At 42.9% G+C, this 9964-nt stretch overlaps 1 protein-coding gene across 2 annotated transcripts in view; it reads right to left on the reverse strand.

The window, feature by feature from the left end:
- The window catches only part of zcchc14 (zinc finger, CCHC domain containing 14), a 129701-nt gene extending 119969 nt beyond the window's left edge, over window positions 1-9732 (reverse strand). For both annotated transcript variants that reach the window (XM_078544416.1, XM_078544415.1), the window contains exon 1: window positions 7900-9732. In XM_078544416.1, the coding sequence (XP_078400542.1) occupies window positions 7900-8475 (576 nt within the window). In that variant the 5' untranslated portion in view covers window positions 8476-9732. The remainder of the gene's footprint in view (window positions 1-7899) is intronic.
- Window positions 9733-9964: the final 232 nt, after the last annotated feature.

Here is a 9964-nt window from a genome sequence, read left to right on the forward strand (position 1 = left end):
ACTAGGATGTTAAAGAAATCAAGTCTTGAGGTGACAAGATTGGTAGCTGCAGTATGGGTTCCAGCCAGGGAATACCCAGTTTACAATACTTCATGGAATTCTTTCTTCTGCCCAGGGCAGAGTTTTGGTTACACACATGCACAGAGCTTTTCAGTAATAAAGAATTAAATGTTTCGATGCATCTTCTAGAATATTTAAATGAACTCCAGACAGATTTAATAAGTGGCTCAGAGGTCCAGGGGACCCCTGGGCACTTGTCAAAAATTTTGTTTTTACACTACACGTGTTAGTTTGCCATTGTCTGGAATGTATCACATCAAGGGAGTTTCACACCCCTTCTCTCCAGAGGGAAAGTGGGCTTCACTGCTTGATTTATGCTGCAAATTGAACATTCTTGCAAAGTAGAAACTTATTTCCAGAGATTGTAAAATTGTAGTGTGAATATTTCCTTCATGTTACCATTAAAGAGATCCTGATTGTAGCCTTTAGCTGAAAACTTCTGGTAGACAAATTTAACAACTCTACATTTATACATTGCAAAGCCTGCTAGATTTATTTCAAAAAGCCCACACACATTCACAATTCCTAAAAAGCAGATCTTCTGCTTTAAGGGGCAGAAACTGTGGGCTGAGTTTTACGCGATGCTGCGGTTCCCAATCCCGTCCAGCATCCTTACAGCTACCTGATAGCAATTTAGCTCCTGGAACAGCATTAATTGCTTTAAGGCAAGACTCCTGCCACTATCTCAGGAATAGATTACGCTTTAAGAGTTCTGGCCAGCTGTGTAGTCCCACCAGCACCAGCGGGAGCTTTGGCAACTGCTGGTATTACAGATAGTCCCACCATGCCAGAGGCAAGGTAAGTCTGGGGTCGGGTGTCTCAGTGAAGGTGGCGGCAAGGGGGGCCAGGTTCAACAGGCCACGGGAAGGATTAATAGGGCCATGGGGGTTTGCCTCCAATGGGAACAAGGGGCCCACAAAAGGAGGTAACCCACGCTTGCCCAATACATCCTGTACAGCTAAAATTGCTGCGTTTCCTGCATGAGGTGGGCCTCCCCCCTCCACGGGAGCAGGATAACGCCCTTAAAGTGGCCATTAATTGGTTACTTAAGGGCCTCAATTGGCCCAAGGGCTATGGGCTGCCCATCGCTTCCCCCGCCTCTTGTAAAATTTCAGACAGGTCAGGGGCAGGCAGGTAGGCAGCGGGAAGGCCACCCGCTGGATTTTACTTTGCCCTGCTTTCAACTCCACTGGCAGAGGAGCATAAAATTCAGCCACAACAAAAACAAAAATTGCTGGAAAAACTCAGCAAGTCTGACAGCATCTGTGGAGAGGAAGACAGAGTTAACGTTAATGTTATGACTCTTCACCAGAACTACCACAGATGCTGTCGGACCTGAGTTTTTCCAGCAATTTTTGTTTTTGTTTCAGGTTTCCAGCATCCGCAGTATTTTGCTTTTATAAAATTCAGCCGTATGTGTTATGGGCTTCCTAAGGTTACTGGTTTTCGTAATTATGAAACATAATCGCTCCAGCATTCTATACATTAACTTTCAAAATTTAACTGATAAAACTTTTTTAAAAATACAATTTTCAACATTTTCATAAAACCATGACACCTTAAATTTCAATGTATTTTAAGACACTCCTGTTTTTTGCTCAACAAATCACACATGGTTTCAGGTCATCATGTAAACTTGTAGAACCATGAAGTATTGCATAGAAACTGTGGTTTATTTTGAAGATTAGTATTTTAAACCCAGAAAAAGCAAGCTCATTTCAAAAAGCTTTTCATGCATGTTCATAAAATCCCAATTGAATGGCATTAAATACACTCAGGTAGTTTCTGCTTTGGGAACAATAGGTGATCTGGCTGCAAAGTACACCCAAACTTGCACTAGTTTCGAGAAGTGTTTTCTCAAGTTTCTGCTCAAAATCATTTGCATATCAATGAATGTAAAATCTATAATGAACGAGCACATTCTGGCAGTGTTTTAGAGCCCAATCCAAAAAATATATTTGTGTGTTAATCTGGTGCAATTTGATTAATACAGCTAAAATGGTTTGGCTGTATTTAAATAACTGAACGTGTTATGTTGGTGTTTCTTATTATTCTTAAATTAAAAACATACATTTCAAAACGTACCTTTTAGTGTTCTTATGCCCAGAAAGCAGGCGTAATTTTAAGGAACTCGTTGAAGGCCCGTAAATGGATGTAGATAGCAGAAACTTGCCACAGTGATTAATTCGATCTGGGATGTAAACAGTTTTGTGGGCAAAATATCACAGAAACTCTATTAGGATTGGATGTAATTTGCACTTGGATCTTTTCCACTGGTTTGGCTGATTTTGGGCAAATTGCACCAAAAAAAAAGGCACTCTAATGGAAACGCCAGGCTGGTTGGGGATTTTTAAGCAGATTCTGCATATGTATGGGAATAAGTTAAAGGTATAACAGTTGATTCAGCTCAGGTGTGCTGAATCTTCATCTCTTCCTTACGTTCCAAAATCTGTTAGCCTACTGGGTGGTAATTTCACAAAGAACTATTTTCATACCAAATAGATTAAGGTAATCATTCCACCACCACCCTCCCCTTGCCCATCCCAATTCAAAACCTAAGTTAAAACAAATGGAAATAGATTTGTATGACAATTGGATTCATCCATTTACAAAAATATCCAGCTCGTAAAGAGATTTGCTAAAGTCCTTCAAAGGACATTATTAATTGTTTATACTTTAAAAACTCAAATTATTTAACTGTTAGATCAGCTTAAATTAAAAGCTTGAACTACAGAAACTCTAATAATTATGCAATTTTGCCTGATATGATACTGATAAAACAGACACTTGCAATAATCATGCTTTCCTGGAATGCCATTAAGAAATTTTCAATTACAATAGAAGACTGTCTATACCACTTATGTGCTGGATTTAAATTTATTTCTAGATTAACCTAATTTTAAACAAAAACAAGTTTAAAATCTTCGACATCATCTCACAGTGACATTGTTGAAGAGTAATCTATTTTACACTATGCAGAACTTAAAAATCAATATTCCATTGCACATTCCTGATGACAAAAGACATTCTCAGCAAGAGCAAAAAAATTTAAATGGTACTGAAAGGGAATAACAAATTGCATTTATATAGTGCCTTTAACAGAGTAAAATTGTCAAGCCACTTCAAAGGAGTGTAATCAGGTAAAAATTTGTGCTGATTTGTACTGAAAAAGAAGATAATAGGACAGGTAACCAAAAGGTTGGTTAAAGAGTTAGATTTTAATGAATGCTTTAAAACAGGAAAGCAATGAAGAAGTGGAGAGGTTCACAGGTGGGAATCCAGAGCTTTGGTCTTGGATGAGTGAAGACATGGCTGCCAAAAGTGGAAGGAGAAAGCAGAGATGAACAAGAAACCAGAGCCAGAGGAATGCAGAGTTCTCGAAAGTTGATGGGCTGGAGGTCAGAGATAAGAGGCAAGGCCACGAGGCATGAGAATTTTAAAAGTTAGGTGTTGGTGGATTGAAAACCAATGTAAGTCTGAAAGCACAGGGATAATGGATGAATAGGACTTGGTTTGAGTAAGATTGCAGGCAGCAGCATTTTGGTTTAAATTTACGGAAGGTGGAAGATCGAGGGTTAACAGGAGAGTACTGATATAGTAGAGTCCAGAGGTAACAAAGGTATAAATGAACATTTATGCAGCAAGTAGGTTGAAGCAGGGGTGGAGAGAAGTGAAATTAGGGAGATGGTAGAAGGTGGTCGTTGTGATAGTTGGGATATGGAGTTGAAAGCTCAGTTCATGGTTGAATAGGACACCGGGCTGTGAACAGTCTGAGGTGGTGACCACAGTGCGCGATTGAATCGGTCGCTAAGAAACAGAGTTTGTGGCTGGGAGGCCAAAGACAATGTCTTTGTCTTTCCAATGTTTAATTGGGTGAAATTTCAGCTCACCCAGGACTAAGTTTTGAGCAAGCAGTTAAACAAAGAAGCAGTGGAGGGTTGGAGAGAGGTAGGTGTTACCAGTGTACATATGGAGCCTGAGCAACAAGTGCAAGCAGCTCATGGTTTTCTTTGTCACTAAGATTGAGGCCATTGAGCAGCTGCCTTTGCCACTTACCTACTTTCCCCTAAGCCACTGAGCCAAACTTCCTTTAAGGCTTCCCCACTGTCCTTGCCCTCAACTTACCTTTTTCTAGTTTCTCTCCTATCTTTCCTCTGCTCTCTCCTAGTTCAGCTTATCCACAAAATCCACATCAAGCGTCCTTGATCCTCTTCCCATTAAACTGATAACTACCTAACTTCCCTTCCTAGCTCCCCATTTTAGCTAATACTGTTAATGGTTCTCTTTCTTCAGGTGTTATCTCCTGCTCCTTCAAATCTGCCATCATCACCTCAAAAAAGAAAGCAACCCTTGAACCCCTTGTCCTTGCAAACTACTGCCCCACCTCCAATCTCTCTTTCCTCACCAAAGTTGTCTCCTCCCAAATATGTGTCCACTTTTCCCAGAACTCCGTTTTTGAATCCTTTAATCAGGTTTCCACCCCAACATGGTACCAAAATGATCTAAGTCACAAGTGACATCCTACGTGATTATGGCAAAGGTAAATGAACTCGCCTCATCCTTCTTGACCTGTCTGCAGCCTTTGACATGGTTGACAACACCATCCTTCTCCAATGTCTCCATTGCCATCCAATTGGATGGGATTACAATTGCCTGATTCCATTTTTGCCTATTCAGTTGTAGCCAGATAATCACCTGGAACGGTTTCCCTCACCAGCACCATTATCCCTGGTGTTCCCCAAAGATTTATTCCTTGCATCCTCCTATTTCTTATCTATGTGCTACCCCCACAGCATCAGTTTCCAAATGTCTACTGACAAGATCCATCTCTACCTCGCCACCACCTCTCTTGACCTTTCACTGTCTCTAAGTTATTACACTGCTTGTTTGACATCCAGTACTGGATGAGCAGATAGTTCCTCCAACAAAATATAGGGAAAACCAAAGGCACTGTCATTGGTCCCTTTCACAAATTCTTGTCCGTAGCCACTGGCCCCATCTTCCTCCCTAGCAACTGTCTGAGGCTCAACCAGACTGTTTGAAACCTTGGTATCCAACCACATATCCACACCATCACTAAGACTGTCTATTTCCATCTCCATTACATTGCCTAAATCTTCCCGCCTCAGCTCATTTGCTGCTGGAACCGTCATCCATGTGTTAGTTATCTCTAACTTAACTATTCCAAAAGCACTCCTGGCCAGCCTTCCATATTCTACCCTCTGTAAACTTAGGGTTATCCAAAACTCTGCTGCCACGTCCTAACTCGCACCAAGAGCGTAGGAGTTATCCCCAGAGTCCTGGCCAATATTTATCCCTCAATCAAGATTACAAAAGTAGATTATCTGATCATTATCATTTTGTTGTTTGTGGGAGATTGTTATGAGCAAATTAGCTGCTGTGTTTCCCACATCACATTTATGTTGATGATTTAGACTCAAATTTAGGGGGTAGGATAAAGAAGTTTGCAGGTGATACAAAAACTGGACATGCAATTGACGGAGAGGAAGAAAGCTTTAGACAGCAGGAAGATATAGATGTTCTGATCAAATGGGCAGAAAAGTAGAAAATGGAATTCAATCCAGAGAAATGTGAGTTAATGCATTTTTGAAGGTGCAACAAGGCAAGGGAATACATGATAAATGGAAGGATACAGAGTAGTATGGAGGAACAGAGGGACCATAGGAGTATATGTCCACAGATCCTTAAAAGCAGCAGAACAGCTCGATAAGGTGGTTAAGGTAGCATATGGCATGCTTTCCTTTATTAGCCCAGGCATTAAAACACAAGAGCAGGGAGATTATGCTAGGAATGGTACCCAGCACTATTTAGATCACGGCTTGAGTACTGTGTACAGTTTTGATCACCACCACATTACAGAAAAGATGTGAATGCACTGAAGAGGGACAGAGGAAATTATCCTAAGATGTTGCCAGGACTGAAAAATTTTAGGTATGGAGGAAAGACTGGACTTGCTGTGGTTGTTTTCTTTGGAACAGAGGAGGTTGAAAGGTGACATAATTGAGACGTATAATATTATGAGGGGTGAGACAGAGTAAATTGGAACCTCATTTCCCTCAGAGAGTTCAAAATATTAGGGAGCATTAAATTTAAAGTAATTGCAAGAAGGATTAGTGGGGAGTTGAGGAAACATTTTTCACTTGGAGGGTGGTAGGGATCAGGAGCTCACTGACTGTAAGGGTGGTAGAGGCAGAAACCTTACTTAAAAAGTATTTGGCTGCCTACTTGAAGAGCTGTCACCTGCAGGATTATGGAGTTACTGCATGAAAGTGGGATTAGAATGGGTAGCTCTGTCAACCAGCACAGATGAGATGGGCTGAATGGTCTTCTGTGTTGTAAATTTATGATTCCATGATTACAACAATAACTACACTTCAAAAGTACTTCATTGGCTGCAAAGCACTTCGGAATGTCCAATGGTCATGAAAGATGCTATGTAAATGCAAGTCTCTCTTTCATGTACAATTCACCCATCACCCAAGCACTAACATAGCTTTGCTTCACTGGAAGCCAATGTTCGATTGTAAAATTCTCATCCTTGTTTTCAAATCCCTCCATGGCCACACCCTCTATCTCCACAATCTCCACTAGACGCACAACCCTCCCAAATATCAGTGGTCCTCAACTACTGGCCTCTTGAGCACCCCTGATTTTAATCGTTCCACCATTGACGGCTATGCCTTCAGCTGCTGAGGCCCCAAGCTTGAGCATTCCTTCCCGTAAATTATCCACCTCTTTTCTCCTGAAAACCTCTCTCTTTGACCAAGTTTTCGGTCATCTGCCCTAATATCCACCTACATGGTTCAATGTCAAACTATGTTTGATAAAGCTCCTGTGAAGTGCCTTGGGGTATTTTATTACACTAAAGGCATTATAGAAATACAAGTCAAAAACAAAAATACCTGGAAAAACTCAGCAGGTCTGACAGCATCTGGGGAGAGGAATACAGTTAACATTTCGAGTCCGTATGACTCTTCAACAGAACTAAGGAAAAATAGAAAAGAGGTGAAATATAAGCTGGTTTAAGGGGGGTGGGACAGGTAGAGCTGGATAGAGGGCCAGTGATAGGTGAAGACTGCTAAAAGATATTTCACCTCTTTTCTATTTTTCCTTAGTTCTGTTGAAGAGTCATATGGACTCGAAACGTTAACTGTATTCCTCTCCCCAGATGCTGTCAGACCTGCTGAGTTTTTCCAGGTATTTTTGTTTTTGTTTTGGATTCCGCAGTTTTTTGCTTTTATCATAGAAATACAAGTTGTTGTTCAAGTTTCATCTTTGGATGAGTTCACTGGGAAGTATGTAGATGCAAAATATGAAAAGGCCATGATAAATCCTAGGGGAAGTCCAGAGGTAATGGTGCACCATTTGAAGGCAAAACCTTGTAAGGATGTTAATGACAAAAGTTATCTCTTAAATTATTTATAAAATCATATATAATTACAAAACATTTCAGTAATTTTTAATGGGATAACGAAAGTTGCAAACTATAGTCTTAGAAAAAAGAAAAAACTCTCAAAAGTTAATCTCGTTTGCAAATTGCCAAATATCCAATCTTTATACACAAACAAATCTACGTTGCTTTCCCGAAAGGAAAAAAAATGATTGAAAATAAGAATTAGAAATTATCTAAATCGTCCGTCACCATGCAAGCAACTGAGCAACAGTTACCACGGATGCTCTATGAAGAAATTAATTGATCTCTGGTCGTTAAGGCTCAAGGACATTTGAACTTTTCGGCTTCCGAAGAAATTGAGATCCTATCACCTATCAGCGGGATGACTTTATACCTCTCTATATATATATATATATATATCCCACCTTACATACAGCCGAGCTACTATCCCAGTTGGTTGCAGTTGTAACTGATGTTGTGGCCGTGACGGGAACCTTGTTTGTGTTGGAAGTACTATCGATAATCCTCTGGATCTCCAGCAGCTCCTGCCTCAGAACCTGTTTCTGGTGGAAGGTAAAGGAAGGGTGGTTGGAAGCCATGGTGAACAAGAGCAGGAATTCGTCGCCAGTCCTGTCGTGAAGCTGAAGGCCATAGTTGTTGATTACAGAATCGATGTGGGTAAGGGTGCGGTACAAGACCCCGGACGCCTCCCTGTTGTCGGAGCACAACAAGGCCAAGGAGACGATGAGTTTGCTGCGAACCACTTCGTCCGTCATGTTCGTCAAGCTGGCCAGGTCAGCCACGTTGTTCGCTTTGATCTCCGAGTCCCTGAGAGAATGATAGTCTTTCTTGGCCAAGTCCTCTAGGCAGGAGCCCAAGAAGCGAAGCTCCAGGGGGATACAGAGGTCGAGCAGCCCGCAGATGAAATCCACTCTCTGAGAGGAATTCAACTCACCGAACCAACGGTAAACCTCATCCCTCTGCAGCTGCTTCTGCATCATCCTCACCCACACAATCCCGGCCGGGGCTGGCCGACAACCCCCTCGCCAATATATCAGATTAAAATACCAGCACAACTTTCAGTTTCACCGCATTGTGGTTTCTTAGACGTTCTCCCGCTTGCTAAGGGAGAATTTCCATTTTGATTCTGCTGAGGAGGGGAGAGAGTGAGTGGGGGGGGGGGAATGTACTTTCCTCTCGGTTGGGGGCGGGGTGGTTGGAGACAAACAGCTGTTTTAACGGCTGGATTAGCGCCGTGCAGGAACGCCGTCGGTTTTTTCTTTTTCAGTCCATCGCTTTCCACTTTCCTCCCCCCCCACCTTTCCTTCCTTCTCTCCCTCCCAGGTCTGTTCGCTTAAATGAATCGCTGGCGGCCTCGAGTGTGACGCGCACCGTTTCTGACAGCGATTTGTTGTCTCTTGTGTTTGACTCCTCGGCGGCCGCGCGCACTGGCTGTTAACGCGCCGGCCCCGCGCGCCCGCGGACTGGCTTGTCAACGCGCCGGCCCTGCACGCGCACTGGCTGCTAACGCGCCGGCCCTGCACGCGCACGCGGACTAGCTGACAACCCGCCGGCCCTGCGCGCGCGCGCCCTGGCAGCTAAACGTACCGGCATCGCGCGCGCGCGCGCGCAGTGGCTGCAAAGCCGCCGACCGGCCGGCCGACCCCGCGCGCACGCGCACTGCCTCTTAACTCGGCTCCGTCCGTTTCCTTCAAACTAACGGTCTCGCGCACCCTGGCCGCGTCGCCCACGCGTGCCAAATAACCCGCCCCTCCATCCAAAGGCAGCCTCGGATTGGACGGTTCGACTATCAATCTTCAAGACATTGAAGCGGCTTCACTGCCCTCTTCTCAATAACAAAGAAAATACGAAAGTCATCTGACCGTCCGCGTGCTCGTTTCTCACCCATCTTCAGTTAAATTTGAAAAAAAAGACACACGAAATCAATTTTCTTTTAAGTTTTGCTTTCAATTCCTCCCAAAGTCTGCACTTTCCGACAAACATGACGGCACGAGTTCGGCCTTTCCAATGGGACATCTCCACAATCCGGTCACTCCATTGCTGAATGTCGCTGTCAGTTATTGGCCTCGCAAACAGGTCGGGCCTCCTGAGATCACATTAGCCAGGCCAAGTTGCTGAAGTGTGCTGGGGCTCGGTTTACAGAAGCTTCGCGCTGTGTTACGTAATGCAATGCAAATAGAGGATAACTCATTCAAGAATGTCGAATAGGCCGAGCCTTTCACTAGTGTGTGAAATATGACTTTAAGAAAAAAAAACTCATGAGTTTGTAGGTGAATTAAATTTTCAACAGGTTTTAAGCAATGGCATGAGCTGTAATGGATGCAATGTTTTGTACGTTTACTTCCCAGATCTGATTTCTGTTATCATTTGCAAGGACGGGAGGGAAAAATATTTCAGCAAATACATTTTGGATGGTATTGTAATGCGAATAAATACTAGAAAATGCTGGAAAAAGTCAGCAAGTTTGGC

This window comes from Cetorhinus maximus, chromosome 6 (genome assembly GCF_964194155.1).
Source record: "Cetorhinus maximus chromosome 6, sCetMax3.hap1.1, whole genome shotgun sequence".
NCBI lineage: Eukaryota > Metazoa > Chordata > Chondrichthyes > Lamniformes > Cetorhinidae > Cetorhinus > Cetorhinus maximus.